Raw genomic sequence first — 20,637 nt, 5'->3', positions numbered from 1 at the left:
ATTGTTTATCATCCGAGAGTTAAATAAAACAGTTAATTGTACTTAACGATTTAAATTTAATTTATTATCACTTCGGTAGTTCCTTCAAGTTAATGAAATAAGACCTGTTAATAAAAATAAAATTGGCTTGTGTTGTGCTATCAATCAATAGGTAATAAAATTTGGCAACAACTTATAACTTTTACACATAATATGTGATATCACTGTTAACGTCGAGTTGGGATACTTGCAATACCTCCAAATTTCTACCTTGCGCTTCAGATTCAAAACCATTTTTGGATTCATACAACAGTTACACTTGATCAGTTTTACAAATATAGTGAAATTATTATTATTCGTTTAGTGAATTTGTGTATAAGATTTAGTCGAAGGAAGAAGAGTGTTCTTAAATCATTTTACTCCTTTTGTCACATCTAATCAAAAACAGTAGTGAAAACGTTAACGTTACTAAAACGTTATAGAAAAATATTTCAGGTGCTTACATTTTTGCAGGTTCGAATAAATAAAAGCGTTGGCAACACCGCACTTGACAGCTTTTTGTATTGATAAAAATCTATGCCTTCAAGCTTTCAATCCAATTTCAATCATAGATTTCAATCTTTACTATTCGTTTAGTTTGGAAATTCATTTTATGAAAGAAAAGAGATATTTTATGATAATGGTTAAATTTAAATACTGTGCGGCGTGTTTAGTGACTGATGTGAAAATGTATTGTTTATCTGAAAAGTTTTCGAGCAATCCTATAATTACACTGGGAGATATTTATTCGCAACTACTTCAAATCAATGTAAGTTTTATTTTTAAATTAAAAACAAGATGCTTTACCAGCCCATGTCCCTTATAAAAAAAAAACAGAATGTTAGTGTTGTAATCTTCAATTAGAAAGTCATAATAAAATCAAAGGCTTTTCAATTCATATGCCAAATAAATCCACCCACGAGTAAAACATGTGAAAGAGCTTCAGTTAATCACACTACTTCTACTTAGTCTTCCTTTGCATCTTAAAAATTTAGAACTATCAAGGTTTGTTTAAAGTTGTTAAAAATATATTTTATATACGCACAAAACTTATTTTACAATGGATACGTTTTAATGATATTTATTAATTCAAACCCTGAATAGTGATAACCATGATAGGTTTATGTATTTTTATATAGATTTTTTTAGCTTAGTTGGGTGTGGAACGGACTGCCAAGACAAATATCCGTAGATTAAAAATTCAAGGGCACACACCTCTGACTTTTCTAAGTTATGTGGATATCCTTTTTGAATTATCACTTACTTTAATGGTGAAAGAAAATATTGTGAGTAAACTTGCATAGCTGAGAAGTTCTCTATAGGAATTTTGAGTATGTGAAATCTCTGAAACACAACAAACAGTGGGACAGTATATATAATACAGGGCTGGTATTATTATTATATAGAAGTTTATTTATTGACCAATTTCCATTTTAGAATATCAACAAAACTCAGCATGTGTGCTTTGAATGTACAAGACTTTTATATAAGTACCATGAGTTCAAATCCAAATGTCATAAGGCTCAATCTTTAATGTCTTTGGTGGCTGGAGCTGATGACTCTGAAGTATGTATAGTAAAATTATCTTTCTATACTAATACTAAGCATTCAATGTATAAGTTTCTCAATATTAACAAAAAATCTTTTATAAATATTAATTATTTTCTTATATTATTTTAATAATGTTCATTGTCCTTTCAGATTAAAAATGTCGTAATTCAAAACATTGATAGAGTTTTTTACAAGCTATCATCAAAATTTTCAATATCTCCTGTAAAAGTTGTAGACACTTTATCAGATGATATTGAATTAGACAATAAACAATTTAGTATTAATCCAAAATTAGAAAATGTATTACAAAACAAGCTAATTAAAAATGAGGCCACTGTTACAATAAATGCTGGTGTGCAATATGAAGAAAATATAAATATACTTGATACAAGCACAGTAAATATTTTAAATGAGTATGATGAACCTGTAGAGACTCATTATTCAGAAGATAGCCATCATTCGACACTATTGTTTCTACAAAAGGAAGTAAACCACGAAAAGCCAAAATGAACATAAAGCTAGGAAAAGAAAAATTAAAATAAAACCGTAGATATAGAAAATGATATTTGTGATGATGAACCACTATCCAAGGTATCCAAAAGACTTAATAAAATGAAAATAATGCTGATAAAAAGAAATATCCCAGAAACTTCAACATAAGTTTTTTCCAAGATTATGCTACAGTTTTGTTTTTGACACCGGAGGATGCAAAAAAGGAACTTTTGCTTAGAAAAGAATCTGCGAATTATAAAATGAATCAGTATAAATGTGAATTTTGTTACAAAGGATATGAAGCTAAGACGGCTTATGAAAATCATATGAAGAGGCATAGTGCTGTAAGTGACTCTTTGGATGCTAATACTATTATTGATTTGATTGACTTGATAACTTCATCAAACATAGATAGTAATTCAACTTAGGTAAGGTTAAACTTCTGTGAATTTTTAAATCAATGGTATAATATCTTGAGTCGATATAAAACCGATGAGTAATGTTTAATACAATCACAAGATTAGAATAACAGTATCTTGAGTAAGTACAAATGAATTACATGATAATCCCTATTTCAGAAGTATGGTGAATATGAATGTGACCTCTGTCACTTAAGATTCCCGAGCAGAAGTTTCTCAGTAAGCACAGGCTGGCTTGCCACAAACGGAAGTTTTCATGCAAACTGTGTTCATATGTCTGTAATTGCACGTGAGTTATTTAAATGCCTAAAAACCTCATTTTAATATTTATTTATCATCCTTGGTCGTTTTGGTCGCCGGCAACCATCGCAACCAGATTAAGCTGCATTAAACATAGTTTTAAGGCGCGGACGTATAAATTCGCAATTTGAATGATCAAGTGTCAAAAATTGGGTATGCGAGTGTATGGATGGCTATTTAAACATTTATGATTAAAAATAACAGACTTTATTTACTGTGATGGCTCCAACAAATTAAAATAAAAGTGGTAAAAAATAACTTTCTAGGCTCATGCCACTACTTGCATATTTTTCAGACACCAAGCTAAAAATCATGTGAGCATGCATAAAGGAAAGAAATATCCTTGCAATGAATGTACGGAAGTATTTAGGTAAGCATACAATTTTTCATAGACAGTAGACATTTTGAGAACAAATGCATGAAGTTTTATTATAATATATAATAGCAAGTGATGTAAATAATCTTTTCACTACTTAAATTAACAATTTTTTTTCTATATTTGATTGTATAAAATATTTGGAATGACAAAAATATCGATTAATTAACCTATCGATTTCTAATCATTGTTAAAAATGCACCCTCTCGTGCCGCACTTGAATTAATCATAATATTTCGAATTAAAATAATTCTACCCATCTCGAGTAGGCTGTTATGACCTGTAATAAATAAGCTCTGATCCCCCTCTACCTCCTTCGGTTGTGTGAGGTCTATCAAGTATACGGCCTGAGCATACACGCGGTTGCTTACAGCATGCCGAACAGTTTGCTAATGCACAAACGGTTGAAACACGTCACGGAGTGCGTGTGTGAGTTATGTGGAAGTACATTCGCCACTCCACGAGGACTGTACTCTCATAACATGAAACTTCATAGGCAGGTTTGTGACCTTATTATCGTTATTATAGTCTTGCTAATAAAATTAAACTCGTCGCCATGTTGTGCTAAATTATGGAACTAATTTCCTGTACTATGTTCATTTTAAAACGAAAAAGCAATATTTCACCTAAGAAGGTATATTTATTTTCCTGGTTAGACTATATATTTTCCTCCATAATCATCATCACTGTCATCTACACCTGCTGCACGTAAGGCTCTTCTAAACATACCCACATCTAACTGTTCGAAGTGGCCGGTTTTTTACATACATAGACAAATTTGTGCCAAAATATTTTAATGTATTATGGTTATTATTTTTTTCTGATTAAATGAGGCAGTAGATCGCTCAATTTTAATAAACGAAGAAATAATAAAGGAATAAAAATAAGTTGCTGCCAAGAAAAAACCTTTGTTCTAATGTGTACATTTTGCTGTCAATATCTACGGGGTGAACGCCTGCCTTAATAAAATAGCAACATCACCCATCACTCAGAATATAGTACGAATTATAGTACTGCATATAAGTATTTCGCTTTTATTGCGACTTAAAGGGTAATGGAAAATTATTTACAGGATGTAAACAGTAAACAGGGTCCAAAATGCGAAGACTGTGGCATTCACTTCTCCACTGAGATGGCGTGGAAGAAACATTTGGTGCTCTCCTCGAAACACAATGTCAGGTACTTAATGAATACATAACGTAATTAGAGTAAATATGTTATTAGAATAATTATTAAACTTGTTAGACTACCTCGGTGTCGATCGAAGTGGTAGTAGGTCAACAGCCCAAACTCTAGAGCTTTTGCCCGATAAGACGAAATGCTCGCATCGGGAAAAACATACTGGCGAAAATATCAGCTGGTTGCGCCACTTATCCCTTCATGCGTGCGTGCGTGCGTACGTGCTTGTGGGCCTGCGTGCGTGCGTGCGTGCGTGTATGTGTGTATTTTCCTCACGGCAATACGTTGCGAACCTACAACGGCGACAAAAACATAAACTTTTTAGTGAAGTAAGTTGTACTTTTTGTGATAGTATAATTTTAAATGATTGTTATTTTTAATACTTTAGTAATGGTTGCAAGCATTGCGGTGAAACATTTCCCAACGTCGAAGAACTGAAATCTCATTCGAAGATACACGCCCGCAAACAGTCATCCAGACTTGAACAACTTAAACTTCCCGCGGCTTGCAGTATTGTAAGTATTCTTGTAGTTTGCTTAGGGGCCGTTCAAGGATTACGTAACGCAATTTTTGAAGATTTTTAGACCCCCCATGTGACGCGTCGTAACATTTTGGTGTACGCCCTCGCCCACCCCTCCAAAAGTTACGTAACTGTAAAGTGTCATTTTTTTTCCTAATCATAATTATGTCACGCAAAGTACTGGCAAGTCGCTAAAATACCTCTGTTATTGTTTTAAAATAAAAAAACAATGTCACATAACGCATTGTACGAATCCCCTGCCGCCCCTGTAACGCATCGTAAGTCGTAACGTTTTACGAGACCCCTCGCCCTCCAAATTACGTTACATAATACTTGAACGGTCCCTGATTCAACACTAAGGCCGTTTTCAATAAACGATCCCAATCTCAATCTTCAATCCGATTCCGAAATGAACCAATCAAAATAACTCATTTGTATCATGTCAAAAAGAAATATGTTTTGATTGGTCCATTTTTGAGATAGATTGTAAAAACGATTGGGATCGTTTATTCAAAATGGCGGTTAGTAAGCAAAGTAGTAATACGATAAGTTGTAGATGTGTACTAGTGATGTAACGAATATTCGCATTCGCATTCGCATTCGCAAAATTTCTGCGAATGTTTTGCGAATGTCAATATCAGAAAAAATATTTGAAGATAATAGTAGACTGCCTCGGTGGCATAGTTCTACTGCATGTGCGGTACGGCAGCGCTCTAAGGTCCTGGGTTCGAATCCCGGATCGGGCAAAGTGATATTTGGATTTTTCTGCTCAGTATCAGCCCGGAGTGTGAAATTTGTGCCCGACATAGCGATAGGCTCGCCCCTGTCACATTATTAGACGGAACACACTTGGCGAAAAGTGTGTGCCCTGGTTGCGCCTCTGCATACCCCTTTCGAGATAATATTCGTAATACTGTGTGTGTAATAGTAGGTTAATAAAATCAAAATCTAAACTAAAACAATATACTTCTACAATAAACTATAAATATAGTCTAAACAAACAAACAAAAAATTATAGATTCTCAAAGAAAAATACCTCTCTTTCTTAAAACATACCAATTAATTAACTATATTTATCATGTTTTTAAGTTAGTAATTAAACTTAAATAATAACAATAGAGGAATATTAAACTTTAAAAATAAACACAATTATTTCGTTTACTTTAATAAAGCTTAAAAATGTAATTCCCCATAGAACTTGTAACACAATAGCAACTAAGAAATTAAAAGCAATTGAAAGAAACAAAAACAATATCTTCTATAATTTTTTATCAGTCTTTACATAACTTTTAATGTTTAAATAATTATCATCTTAGATAATAATAAAATTTAGATAATCATCATAGAAAATTGGCGCCAAATTTGAACAAAAACTAAATATTTGCATTCGCATTCGCGAATGTCGGTAGCAGATATTCGCATTCGCATTCGCATTCGCGAATGTTCAAAAAATGACATTCGTTACATCACTAATGTGTACATACAAGTAAAGTTGCCGTGCTTTTAATGTAGGGTCTCCTGTATTTGCCGAAGGGCTATCGCCAATCGCGTCCTTGTATGCGCTTTTAATAAATATCACTGTAGTTATTAACGATTATGGTATATTTTGGTCATGTTAACTATATAATATTTCCTTCCCCCATCATTCCTTTCCAAAATCCCCTTCAAACTCCTAGGGACTGCTGTCGTTAAACAAGGAGTTTATTGTATGCCATTCGCAGGTATCTCCAGGTGTTGGCAGCAAGGGTTCTAGATCTCCGCACTCGACAAGCGGGGGGTTTCCAGAATCCCAATCGCAGGAATCCCCGCCAATAATGACTGCGGAGAAACATACCACATAAAAACTACATAATATAAATTGATTGGTTTTGTTCACAGTGCGACAAATGGTTGTCTGATCGCAACGAGTACAAATCGCACATGACGTCACAGCACCCTGAGACTGACGTCGCGAAGAAGTTGGATTTGGAGAATCAAATGCCATTTGTATGTGAAATATGTGGCCGTATGTTTAAGGTATCCGAAGGTTTTATTATAAGGAGTAATAAGTATTTTCTTTTTAAAGTACAGACAGAATTATCAACGTTCTCTATTAAGTACAATATTGACATAAACATGAACAGATACATGTATGAAAAATATTTATTTATACTGTTAACGGTTACGGTATAATTACGTACTGTATTGTGTGAAAGTAATGGTATATTTACAGTGGATATGGAAGAGCAGTGTCTTCTAATACAAGTATTGCTATACTTAAAAAGGAACACAAAATCCTGTAATTGTAATAGTTTTAGTTGGTGTTTCATAAATATTTGAATTATAATTTGTCAGAGGCAGTGTTTCCTGCGGTACCACCAGCGCGTACACACGGGCGAGCGGCCGCACGCGTGCGCGGAGTGCGGGTCGCGGTTCGGCGCGGCGGGCGCGCTCGCGGCGCACCGCGCGCTCCACCACGAGCGCCGCGCGCGCCTCGCCTGCCGCCTCTGCGCGCGCTCCTTCACGCACCGCAGCGGACTCAACAAGCACATGAAGGTACCCACACACCCACACACCCACACCAGCACCAGCGCGCACGCGGGCGAGCGGCCGCACGCGTGCGCGGAGTGCGGGTCGCGGTTCGGCGCGGCGGGCGCGCTCGCGGCGCACCGCGCGCTCCACCACGAGCGCCGCGCGCGCCTCGCCTGCCGCCTCTGCGCGCGCTCCTTCACGCACCGCAGCGGGGACTCAACAAGCACATGAAGGTACCCACACACCCACACACCCACACACCCACACACCAGCGCGCGCACGCGAGCGGCCGCACGCGTGCGCGGAGTGCGGGTCGCGGTTCGGCGCGGCGGGCGCGCTCGCGGCGCACCGCGCGCTCCACCACGAGCGCCGCGCGCGCCTCGCCTGCCGCCTCTGCGCGCGCTCCTTCACGCACCGCAGCGGACTCAACAAGCACATGAAGGTACCCACACACCCACACACCCACACACCCACACCAGCGCGCGCACGCGGGCGAAGCGGCTGCACGCGTGCGCGGAGTGCGGGTCGCGGTTCGGCGCGGCGGGCGCGCTCGCGGCGCACCGCGCGCTCCACCACGAGCGCCGCGCGCGCCTCGCCTGCCGCCTCTGCGCGCGCTCCTTCACGCACCGCAGCGGACTCAACAAGCACATGAAGGTACCCACACACCCACACACCCACACACCCACACCAGCGCGCGCGCACGCGGGCGAGCGGCCGCACGCGTGCGCGGAGTGCGGGTCGCGGTTCGGCGCGGCGGGCGCGCTCGCGGCGCACCGCGCGCTCCACCACGAGCGCCGCGCGCGCCTCGCCTGCCGCCTCTGCGCGCGCTCCTTCACGCACCGCAGCGGACTCAACAAGCACATGAAGGTACCCACACACCCACACACCCACACACCCACACCAGCGCGCGCACGCGCGGGCGAGCGGCCGCACGCGTGCGCGGAGTGCGGGTCGCGGTTCGGCGCGGCGGGCGCGCTCGCGGCGCACCGCGCGCTCCACCACGAGCGCCGCGCGCGCCTCGCCGGCCGCCGCTGCGCGCGCTCCTTCACGCACCGCAGCGGACTCAACAAGCACATGAAGGTACCCACACACCCACACACCCACACACCCACACACCAGCGCGCGCACGCGGCGAGCGGCCGCACGCGTGCGCGGAGTGCGGGTCGCGGTTCGGCGCGGCGGGCGCGCTCGCGGCGCACCGCGCGCTCCACCGAGCGCCGCGCGCGCCTCGCCTGCCGCCTCTGCGCGCGCTCCTTCACGCACCGCAGCGGACTCAACAAGCACATGAAGGTACCCACACACCCACACACCCACACACCCACACCAGCGCGCGCACGCGGGCGAGCGGCCGCACGCGTGCGCGGAGTGCGGGTCGCGGTTCGGCGCGGCGGGCGCGCTCGCGGCGCACCGCGCGCTCCACCACGAGCGCCGCGCGCGCCTCGCCTGCCGCCTCTGCGCGCGCTCCTTCACGCACCGCAGCGGACTCAACAAGCACATGAAGGTACCCACACACCCACACACCCACACCAGCGCGCGCGCACGCGGGCGAGCGGCCGCACGCGTGCGCGGAGTGCGGGTCGCGGTTCGAGTGCGGTGGGCGCGCTTCGCGGCGCACCGCGCGCTCCACTACGAGTGCCGCGCGCGCCTGCCTGCCGCTCTCTGCGCGCGCTCCTTCACGCACCGCAGCGGACTCAACAAGCACATGAAGGTACCCACACACCCACACACCCACACACCCACACCAGCGCGCGCACGCGGGCGAGCGGCCGCCCGCGTGCGCGGAGTGTGCGGGTCGCGGTTCGGCGCGGCGGGCGCGCTCGCGGCGCACCGCGCGCTCCACCACGAGCGCCGCGCGCGCCTCGCCTGCCGCCTCTGCGCGCGCTCCTTCACGCACCGCAGCGGACTCAACAAGCACATGAAGGTACCCACACACCCACACACCCACACACCCACACCAGCGCGCGCACGCGGGCGAGCGGCCGCACGCGTGCGCGGAGTGCGGGTCGCGGTTCGGCGCGGCGGGCGCGCTCGCGGCGCACCGCGCGCTCCACCACGAGCGCCGCGCGCGCCTCGCCTGCCGCCTCTGCGCGCGCTCCTTCACGCACCGCAGCGGACTCAACAAGCACATGAAGGTACCCACACACCCACACACCCACACACCCACACCAGCGCGCGCACGCGGGCGAGCGGCCGCACGCGTGCGCGGAGTGCGGGTCGCGGTTCGGCGCGGCGGGCGCGCTCGCGGCGCACCGCGCGCTCCACCACGAGCGCCGCGCGCGCCTCGCCTGCCGCCTCTGCGCGCGCTCCTTCACGCACCGCAGCGGACTCAACAAGCACATGAAGGTACCCACACACCCACACACCCACACACCCACACCAGCGCGCGCACGCGGGCGAGCGGCCGCACGCGTGCGCGGAGTGCGGGTCGCGGTTCGGCGCGGCGGGCGCGCTCGCGGCGCACCGCGCGCTCCACCACGAGCGCCGCGCGCGCCTCGCCTGCCGCCTCTGCGCGCGCTCCTTCACGCACCGCAGCGGACTCAACAAGCACATGAAGGTACCCACACACCCACACACCCACACACCCACACACCCACACCAGCGCGCGCACGCGGGCGAGCGGCCGCACGCGTGCGCGGAGTGCGGGTCGCGGTTCGGCGCGGCGGGCGCGCTCGCGGCGCACCGCGCGCTCCACCACGAGCGCCGCGCGCGCCTCGCCTGCCGCCTCTGCGCGCGCTCCTTCACGCACCGCAGCGGACTCAACAAGCACATGAAGGTACCCACACACCCACACACCCACACACCCACACCAGCGCGCGCACGCGGGCGAGCGGCCGCACGCGTGCGCGGAGTGCGGGTCGCGGTTCGGCGCGGCGGGCGCGCTCGCGGCGCACCGCGCGCTTCCACCACGAAGCGCCGCGCGCGCCTCGCCTGCCGCCTCTGCGCGCGCTCCTTCACGCACCGCAGCGGACTCAACAAGCACATGAAGGTACCCACACACCCACACACCCACACCAGCGCGCGCACGCGGGCGAGCGGCCGCACGCGTGCGCGGAGTGCGGGTCGCGGTTCGGCGCGGCGGGCGCGCTCGCGGCGCACCGCGCGCTCCACCACGAGCGCCGCGCGCGCCTCGCCTGCCGCCTCTGCGCGCGCTCCTTCACGCACCGCAGCGGACTCAACAAGCACATGAAGGTACCCACACACCCACACACCCACACACCCACACCAGCGCGCGCACGCGGGCGAGCGGCCGCACGCGTGCGCGGAGTGCGGGTCGCGGTTCGGCGCGGCGGGCGCGCTCGCGGCGCACCGCGCGCTCCACCACGAGCGCCGCGCGCGCCTCGCCTGCCGCCTCTGCGCGCGCTCCTTCACGCACCGCAGCGGACTCAACAAGCACATGAAGGTACCCACACACCCACACACCCACACACCCACACCAGCGCGCACGCGGGCGAGCGGCCGCACGCGTGCGCGGAGTGCGGGTCGCGGTTCGGCGCGGCGGGCGCGCTCGCGGCGCACCGCGCGCTCCACCACGAGCGCCGCGCGCGCCTCGCCTGCCGCCTCTGCGCGCGCTCCTTCACGCACCGCAGCGGACTCAACAAGCACATGAAGGTACCCACACACCCACACACCCACACACCCACACCAGCGCGCACGCGGGCGAGCGGCCGCACGCGTGCGCGGAGTGCGGGTCGCGGTTCGGCGCGGCGGGCGCGCTCGCGGCGCACCGCGCGCTCCACCACGAGCGCCGCGCGCGCCTCGCCTGCCGCCTCTGCGCGCGCTCCTTCACGCACCGCAGCGGACTCAACAAGCACATGAAGGTACCCACACACCCACACACCCACACCATAGCGCACGCGGGCGAGCGGCCGCACGCGTGCGCGGGAGTGCGGGTCGGTAACATTTACATTTATGGCATACTAGCTTCCGCCCGCAGCTTCGCCCGCGTGGATTTCGGGTTTCAAAAATGGAGAAGGTGCTCAATTTGTCGGGATGTTTTTAATTTATGGTGGTATGCAGGTGGTCCGATTGTCCGGTCAGGGTCTGATGATGGGATCCTGGTGAAATCGAAGGAACTTTTAACCATTAAGGTTGCACACGAAATGACGGGAGCTTAAAAAATGGAGTAACTTCTCCCGTTTTCCCAACATTTTCCATCACTGCTATGCTCCTATTAATTGTAGCGTGATGAAAAGTATACTATAACCAGCTCAGGAGTATGAAAAATAATTGTACCAAGTTAAGTTAAAATCCGTCGAGTAGTTTTTTGTTTCTATAACGGTTATACAGACAGACAGACAAAAATTTTACTAATTGCATTTTTGGCATCAGTATCGATCCCTAATCACCCCCAGTTATTTTGGAAATATATTTCATGTACAGAATTGACCTCTCTACAAATTTATTATAAGTATAGATATGCAAAAGTAGCTCAAAAATTGTCCATAACGAAAACATGCATTTTAAAGTATAACAAAAGAAATAATATCGTGAAGCCAACCAAATAACTAATGATATATTAAATTTTGCGACTGTTCAATTTAGTCGGGTCCGCGATATCACTTTTGTTGAGTTTCAGAACGCGACATTACATTATTATATTCCTGTGCTCCAACGCACACTGCTTTGATGTTAGGAACACACCTACATTGCTTAGACAACAGTGAACTTTATACAATAGCAATAAAGCTCAAATTGACTCTACGTATTAGTTAGAAAACGTTTGTATGGGAAATAGAAAAATGCTGTTTTGAGGATTTTCCCGGCAATTATTCGAATTTTTCTCACCTTTTAAATCTTCCCTAGACCTCCACGAATAATTCAAGACCAAGATAAGATAAATCCGTTCAGCCGTTCTCGAGTTTTAGCGAGACTAACGAACAGCAATTGATTTTTATATATATATAGATATCCGATAATACGGACTATGTAAAGTATAAGAGAACCACTAACCAAAAACAGACAGGTGGTAATGCTAGTGATTCTTAACACTAGGTCTTTGTGATAGAAAATGTTCTTACACCCAGTATACTTAATAGCATAGCGTCAATGAAATACTTAAATATTATTTTTCTTATTGCAGGCTCACCTCAACATACGTCCACACAAATGTACAATATGTGACAAAGGCTTCATTAATCCCTGCGACCGCAAATTGCATATAAAATACGTCCATAATAAAGTTCCATGGCCGAAAAGGACAGAAGCAAACGGAAAAACACTGAAAAGGCGGCCCAATACACATAAGTTGACCTTATGAGTAATATCTTATATTTTGCAATACTAATGCGTTAATGTGTTTTATCCTACTGGAGTTTCATAATGATTTTAACTATTTTATTTAGTATTTTATAAATTACCTATCTACCTCAGTATTAAAATATATTATACTACAAAGGAATTTTATTTTTGAATAATTTTATTATATACTGAAATGTAATATTATTACCTATTAATATTACATTTCAGTATATAATAAAAGTACAAGCTACAAGTACCATTTCATGACAGAATTACTCGTATCGTATTTTATTATCCTTACCCCATGTCCATGCCCATTCCTAACTATAGAATAAGTTTTTTTTTGGCGCGTATCAAAGTACCGTCAATACGGGAGCGTGTTGCCGATAACAATACCGTTTAACGCAGTTCGCATCAAACGCTTGCTTGAGTGGTTAGCATATTATATGTAAATAATTTAACATGACAAGCCGCGGCTCGTGTTTGAATAAAAAGATATTAATTGCCTCTTTGGTTCATTATTTTTCCCCCTATGCTATGAAGGAAAGTGGACAATTAATATTTGCAACTCTCTCTATCTTTCTATTTTATTAATTTCGTTTCGAGATAAAAACATTTTCCCCTGAGACTCGCCGAGTTTCACCGCTCGATGTCATAAAATGCGTGCCACTGCTGATTCTGGCTTACAATAGTTGTGGTGGGTGTGAGGGCAGGAAAAGTGTCTAAAAAATTCTCCTTGCGTCTTACCGGACTATGATAGTGAAGGAACAAAGAGTTCCCCCGTGTATTGCGCACACGTTTGTGCACTACAATATCTCCTGCGTACTTAGTTGAGATTGGTCGCCTTGGCCGAAATTTAATTGGGAATCACCACCGTCATAAACTGAGTGAAGGATGAGCCACGGCGCGGCGTTAAGAATGAAATTCAGAGCGTAGGTCAGATCTGAATTCAGAACCGAAAAAAAATATGTCCAGCCTATGACTTATGTCAAGTATGACATTTTGCAAAATGGCGTCTCGTTTATTCTGATGGCGGGCTTTGCGCGTTACTAGTATATTTGTTGCGCAGTACTCTTATATTATTTACTTCAAGACACGCATTTTTGTAGTGTTATAAATATTCTTTGATAACCCCTTTTTGCCACAACCATAAAAAAAACTATCGACTTATTGAATTGACGAAGAACAATCTTTGAAGAAGTTTCTTATGTTTCACCTTGTAAACAGAACATTTTTGACTTGTGGGATTCTTTCACTGAAACTGAATTTATACACAAAACAAAGATTTATTACATTATTTAGTGCATCAGAGAACATAACAGGATATTCCGAAATAACAGTTAATCATGAGTAATTTCAAATGCTGTTCGGCGTGTTTAGTGACCGATGTGAAATTATTTTATTTATCTACAAAGCCTACAAGTAAATCTATATGCACATTGGGACAAATATTTTCGCGTTTTCTCGGAATTCCTGTAAGTTAAAAAGTTTAATAATCAGATCATGTATGTATTTTAACTACGCAACATAAGTTTAGCTTGAAAAAATTGAAAAGAAGCAAATTGCTTATAACTTTTGTAAATGGGATAATGATTTAACTATGGTCAGTAAGAGTCCTTGATAAAGGGTCCTTGAAAAATGAGTCATATTAACGTAGTTTTAGAAACTTATCTAATACTCACTACAAATTCATTAAAATGAGTATAAAAAAAGTAAACATACTTTTTAACAATTTTCTCACTTTGACATTGATAAACAGAGAGGTTTCATTTATATTTCAGACTTTTGAGAAATACAGTTATGTTTGTTTTGAATGTGCCAGATTGGTATGCAAATTTCAAGAGTTCAAGTTGAGATGTCGAAAAGCACAGTTTATATTGTCTACATTGGTGGAGGATGACCCTGATGTAAGTGTTTCAGTATAATCATGAACCTGGATACAAGCAGCTGATTTTGATGGTTAACACTTGTTCGTAAACAGCAGCAACAATATCCCATATAAAATAGGCTTAAGATAAATACAAATTTATGATATAATAATGTGTAAATACTATTGTGCTTTTTTTAATGTAATGTTCTTTTCAGATAACCGAAGAGATATTTAAAAAATGTTGATCGTAAAATTCTGAAATTATCATCAAAATTATCATTTTCTTCTATGATTTTGACAAATAATGAATTTGACAGTGAAAAGGAATCAAAGGAAATTGCAAGTGTTGAAAGTATAGATAACAAGATACATAGTACACACAATAGTGAAATAAATCAAACAGTTGATGAAGTTCAAAACTGCCAATCAAAGAATGGAGTTAATAAAAATTATGTCACTATGGTGAGCAACAATATACAAACAGAAGAAAATGAAAATATTCATAATAGACAGACTGCAGAAATTACACAGGAATATGATTGTGGTGATGAGTGTGAAATGATAGAAGAATATCTTGAATCAGAAGAAGAAAGTGTCTATTCAGACCTTTGTGAGTCTCCTAAAGAAAATAATGAAAACTCAAAAAGTGTTATAACAACAAAAGAATATAACAAAATTTCAAATGCTACTGAATTTACAAATGACAATAATTCTTCAGACACTAGTATATCTATGAAAGAAAATAAAAAAGCTTTAAACAAAATCAACAAACCAACTAAAGCAAAGAAAAAAATAAACACAAGGAAAAGAAAAATAACCGATAATGTAAATAAACAGGATGCAAGTGATTCTTCTGACTTTGAACCTTTAAATAAGCTTCTCAAAGACTCTAAAAAAGAAAGTTCAAAAAAGAAGTACAATGAATTTGATATCAAGTTTTATGAGGATTTTGGTACTGTAGTATTGTTGACGCCAGAAGAGGCAAAAAAAGAAATGTTGCTTAGGAAAGAATCATATAATTACAATGTATGCCCACACAAATGTGAGTTATGTTACAGGGGATTTGAATATGAGACTGCATATAAAAATCATTTGAAGAAGCACACTGATGTGAGTGACATAGTGAATTGTTTTCTTAGTTTTAATAATAAAATTATAAATTCATTTTCCCTGTAGAATGGTATTAAGAACTGTAATAGCCAAACCTTTGATCTTGAGGAATGTGGCCATTTTAACAGCCTAATGTTTTTGCGATGTATCAATTCTAAGTAACATCTTAACAACAGCAATTGTTAAAAGCATTTTCAATTTATGACTATTATTTTCAGGCATATGGTACCTTTGAGTGTGATTTGTGTCACTTCAGATATCCTGCTAAAAGGTTTCTCAGTAGGCACATTCTTACATGCCACAAAAGAAAGTTTATTTGCAAGTTGTGTCCATATATTTGTTTTAATTTGTAAGTATTTAAAGGTTTCTCTTTGAGAATACTATATCAAACTTGCTATGGTTAGAATTGTATTGTGCAGAAATAATCCAATGCAATACTGGTCAAAATTGTCCAAATTAAATTCTAGCATTTTGATTTAAATGAGTTTATGTATCATTAACTTATTTATGTTCATTTCTGCACAACATAATAATTAAATCTGAAGATATCTAATGATTATTATATCATTATTATATTTAACCCAATATAAAAACTAAATATTGTTTCAGCGGCCAAGCTACAAACCATGTAAGACTTCATAAAGGAAAGACATATCCTTGCAATGCCTGTGACATGGTATTCAGGTAAGCATAGTAGCAGTTAGTTACTGACCATCATGAGACAATATTTATCACCCTGCTGATCTGCTGGCAGCATATATGGGCAGTGGATTGGGAGACTAAGGGTTGAATACTCAAGTCAGGCACAACTTTTTTTAAAAGATTTTTCCTTACCCATTTTGAAAATGAAAAAAGACTACCGTATAGTATCATTAGTGTGCGAAATAGTTTAATTTGGATTGGAACAGTTAGCTGAGACAAAAATCCTGTTTCAAACAGACCGTCATAAATGTTTAGACTGGTGATGGATGCCTGTCATCTAATGTCTCTCGTCAATCAACACTATTGGAACCCCACTTCGCTTAAATACAGTATCGGGTGCAGTGGAGTAACTTTGGAGATCCTGTATGACTAATGACATCTGATTTTATAAATCACTTTTTTAAGTGTGTACAATCTATTGTTTGACAGTTATCGCTCACTTCTACCATAACTGCAAATTTGCAGAAACTTATATACCTAAGTGAGAATTATCTATAAGAATTACGAGGGTATTTGTTAGTCTACCAACTGGCACTAGGTCAGCATGGTGAAATAAGGCCTAACCCTTTTTATCAGCTTGTTCTCAGCAGTGTAATATTAAGGGCTGGTATTGTACTAACAATATTATTCTATATTTATTATAAAATGGTAAAGCTATATATGGATATTTTATCATTGTAATAATAATTTCCACAGCATGCCAAACAGTTTACTGATGCACAAGCGAAGTTAAACATCAGCTGGAGTGTGTGTGTGAATTCTGTGGGGACACATTTGCCACCTCAACCGGTCTCCGCTTTCGCAAAAATAAGATTCATAAGCTGGTAAATATACTGAAAATATTAAAAAATATAAAATATTTGCTCGCGGCTTCGCCCGCGTTAACAAGTTTTCCGGGATATTATTTTTCCTACTTGATACGTATTTATTATTTTATATATTACTTTATATTATGGCCAAATTACACAAAATCATTATAAATTGTAGCCTATGTGTTATTCTGATGTATAACCAATATTACTGTAAAGTTTCATCCAAATCCGTTCGGTAGTTTTTTCGTGAAAGAGGAACAAACATACATACATACACATCCATCCTCACAAACCTTCGCATGTATAATATTAGTATGAATTCAAATCGTATTATTCTAAACCATTATTATGTTTTTTTAGGAAATAAATAAAAAACAAGGCCCAAACTGCGAAGAATGTGACGTTCACTTCGCAACTGAAATGGCGTGGAAAAAACACATGGTCCTTAAACACCGTGTCAGGTAAGCTATGGATGTGACAAACTTACGAGTTTATTATTACTATTTACAATTTATAAGTTATTTGAGCTGGCGGGTTCGAGTGCCGGCAACATGGTTGTGAAGAATACAATATCTCGAAAATAATACACTTCTATAAAGGTTATTTTATCAAGCTTAAGTGGCGTAACTACACCGTAAAAAGTCTTTAGTAAATTGATCTAATAGGACCTTCTTAACATGAAAAATCTGTATCTATACAGTGGCAGCCTTGATGCGAGGCTCAAGACGAGACGGAGCTTTAAAGGTCCTCATATAAGCCCTAGGTCTTTCCAAAAGTGCGATGCGAGATTAGTTCTCAACACAAAAAAATAAACAAAAAAAAAATCGGGATACTTAAGTGGAGGTCTGTGATATCATGCCCGTCATGTAACCCTATAATTACGCCACTAGATAGAGTACCCTACAAGCTATCTTAAGTTTGTCGTACAATTTTTGGGACACCCTGTATAGCTTTGTCATGGTTTTTCTGCTTCAATGTCATTAGTTATTCTGTTCATTTGCAGTAATGGGTGCAAGCATTGCGGTGAAATGTTCACTAATGAAGAAGATTTGAAATCACATTTGAAGATACACGCAAGAAAACAATCGTTCAGAACCATTCCACCAACATTTCCCGTAGATTGCAACCATGTAAGTTAATACTGGATACTTACTCCCTTATTCATAAACGTTATTTATTTAAGGAGGGAGCATCACTGTGATAACAAGTTTGTTTCTCAGTGCTGACGGCATAGCAGCCTTCGTAGTGCGTAGACATAGGGCCGTTGTGATTGGCTAATATTGAGATACAACTCGAAACCAGTTGGCTGTAAGATAAACAAAGCTGAGAAACAGAATTGTTATCACAGCAAATCTCCTTTCTTAAATTTATAACGTGTATGAATAAGTGGGATCATGTTTGGCTGTGTTACCTTTATCAATTACGTTCATATTCTTGGTTACATCTTAAAATATTCTCAATAGGGGAACTTCCATCATTTTGATAGTGTTTCATTGTTCATTTATTTTATAATGTAACATGCAGTATATATACTTTGTTAGCGATCCAGCTCATCACTGGTTATAATTTAACATGAGCTGATAGAAATATTAAAGAGAACAAATTTGTTTAATCGTGTTTTTCTTGCAGTGTAATAAAACGTTGTCGGACAGCGGCGAGTTCAAATCGCACATGACGTCGGAACACCCGGAGTCGTACGCCGTCAAGATGTTGAATCACGGGAAAGAGAAGCGTTTTGTGTGTGAAACATGCGGAAAGGCGTTTAGGGTTTGTATACTTTGCTTTGAAAATATTTATATACATTTTCGTCTCATTATTGTTTTAATTAATGATTCTCACACCGATATTAAGTTTAGAGTTAATGCTTATTATAGCAATAAATAAGACGTAAAATTACTGCGTCTAAAATCAAATTCTTAAATTATCTTGTACATATGTTGTGGTCGTATTAAAGAATACAAAGGTTGTATTAAAGTTGAACTAAAAGGGCCTTCATTGTGTGAATTCTAGATTTTATAGCAGGAAAAGCCTTTTAGGTGGGTGACCTCGCGAGCAGAACTTATATTAAAATAAAATGATTAATTCGTTTTATTTATAACATAAACATACATACATAACATCACGCATTTATCCTCGAAGGGGTATGCAGAGGCGCAACTAGGGCACCCACTTTTCGCCAAGTACGTTCTGTCCCATGATGTGACAGGGTGCGAGCATAACGGAAATGTAAATGTTTGTATTGTTTGTTAGTTGCGGTGCCTGCTGCTGTCGCACCAGCGCGTGCACACGGGCGAGCGCCCCTTCGCGTGCGCGGAGTGCGGCGCGCGGTTCGCGCGCGCGCAGGCGCTGTCGCTGCACCGCGCCGCCGCGCACCGCCGCGCGCGCCGCCACGCCTGCCGCCTCTGCGGGCAGAGCTTCGCCGCGCGCAGCGCGCACAACAAGCACATGAAGGTACACACACTCTGATCAACATGTTTCCACAGTGTCTTCACTATGATAAGTTCAACATACTCAGGGCCCTTATTCTGTATGATAGTGTAAACGCGTAACGCGCCCATGTCATGTTATCTTCGAGAAATATGCGAGGAAAGGTATTCTGTAAGCCAAATTTCTATAGTCCTACACATGATGCGTTGTGTTATGTGCTTGTTACGCACTGTTAAAATAACGTGCGGGATAGAGAATAAGGTCCCTGATCAAAACATATTTTGAGAGTGTAGTCTTTACTATAAGTTCAATATTATGTTGGACACTATGCAAACATGGCGAACGTAGTTGTACTTATAACGGTTGTACATATTAATCACAATTATAATTAATTACTTTTACAACTAAGGATATTTAGACATTTAGTGCTAGAGGTAAAATTAAAAAAGTAAAGAATTATGTAACTTAAAAAGCCAGCTAATAACATCCAGAGTTTGGTGGGGCCATTCAAGTATACTATATTAAACTTGTAAAAACTAGAAGAAATTTCCGTGCTTCCTGGCGTTTTTGCAATGCGTATTATAATCAAATCTAACATTTTATATAATAGGACCATTCTATTTCATACCACTAAAAAATCTTTCTAAAATCCGTTATTGTGCGTGTATTGCGTCCACCAGCTGGGGCGGATCGTATCTGTCTCAGTGCAAAAATCCACCACCATTTCTTTTTTTCTGATATCACTTACGTTTGTTAGTCCGACACGAGTTGGCTGGTACGAACACACCGGACTTGCTAGGGAGCGCTAGCACCCCTTTGAAATTAAGTGACCATGCTGAGGACTACCCACTAACGGGTTACAAATCTCCTTTCAGGGCGGTCACTGGGAGAGCAGCTTCACTTATACATTTTCTTATTTTATACCGGATTGCAGCGTTGTGCTGACGCCTGCTAAGCCCTACCCCCAACTGATATAACGTACTAATTGATAATAGCATGACCTAACTTATAATAACGTACTTATTGTTTATATCATGCGCACGCACACGTCATTCGTGATATCTTAACACGCCCTACTGTTAGCAATGAAAAATACCCCCGATTATCTTAGG

At 42.5% G+C, this 20,637-nt stretch overlaps 2 protein-coding genes and 2 long non-coding RNA genes across 4 annotated transcripts; all 4 read left to right on the top strand.

Annotated features, from left to right (window-relative positions):
- Positions 1-654: 654 nt before the first annotated feature.
- On the top strand, positions 655-1,763 carry LOC119191961. Its single transcript, XR_005113562.1, has 3 exons — positions 655-787; positions 1,456-1,584; positions 1,720-1,763. It is a non-coding gene; the product is annotated as an uncharacterized LOC119191961 (long non-coding RNA).
- A 923-nt stretch (positions 1,764-2,686) lies between these two features.
- LOC119191960 (zinc finger protein 234-like) lies at positions 2,687-12,623 on the top strand. Its single transcript, XM_037445815.1, has 8 exons — positions 2,687-2,769; positions 3,076-3,150; positions 3,530-3,656; positions 4,229-4,335; positions 4,724-4,850; positions 6,734-6,871; positions 7,190-7,390; positions 12,447-12,623. The coding sequence occupies exons 2-8, from the start codon at positions 3,101-3,103 to the stop codon at positions 12,621-12,623; spliced, it is 927 nt and encodes a 308-aa protein (XP_037301712.1). The 5' UTR covers positions 2,687-2,769; positions 3,076-3,100.
- A 978-nt stretch (positions 12,624-13,601) lies between these two features.
- Positions 13,602-14,706, top strand: LOC119191959. The gene is made up of 3 exons (XR_005113561.1): positions 13,602-14,079; positions 14,386-14,511; positions 14,690-14,706. It is a non-coding gene; the product is annotated as an uncharacterized LOC119191959 (long non-coding RNA).
- A 3-nt stretch (positions 14,707-14,709) lies between these two features.
- Positions 14,710-19,579, top strand: LOC115441383 (zinc finger protein 14). The gene is given in 9 exon segments (XM_037445814.1): positions 14,710-15,584; positions 15,803-15,933; positions 16,194-16,268; positions 16,983-17,013; positions 17,015-17,110; positions 17,459-17,559; positions 18,102-18,228; positions 18,728-18,865; positions 19,349-19,579. Coding segments are annotated over 9 exon segments (1,566 nt in total). The 5' UTR covers positions 14,710-14,933; the 3' UTR covers positions 19,565-19,579.
- Positions 19,580-20,637: the final 1,058 nt, after the last annotated feature.

The sequence above is a fragment of the Manduca sexta genome, unplaced genomic scaffold, assembly GCF_014839805.1.
Source record: "Manduca sexta isolate Smith_Timp_Sample1 unplaced genomic scaffold, JHU_Msex_v1.0 HiC_scaffold_216, whole genome shotgun sequence".
NCBI classification, from domain to species: Eukaryota; Metazoa; Arthropoda; class Insecta; order Lepidoptera; family Sphingidae; genus Manduca; species Manduca sexta.
This window is presented reverse-complemented; position numbering and strand designations above follow the sequence as displayed.

Excerpts from the sequence above, each read along its gene's own strand:
- LOC119191960 (XM_037445815.1), top strand. The coding sequence starts at position 3,101 with ATGCATAAAGGAAAGAAATATCCTTGCAATGAATGTACGGAAGTATTT. Across the intron at positions 4,336-4,723 it reads TCCTCGAAACACAATGTCAG|TAATGGTTGCAAGCATTGCG; the intron begins GTACTTAATGAA and ends TTAATACTTTAG. Across the intron at positions 4,851-6,733 it reads TTCCCGCGGCTTGCAGTATT|TGCGACAAATGGTTGTCTGA; the intron begins GTAAGTATTCTT and ends TTTTGTTCACAG.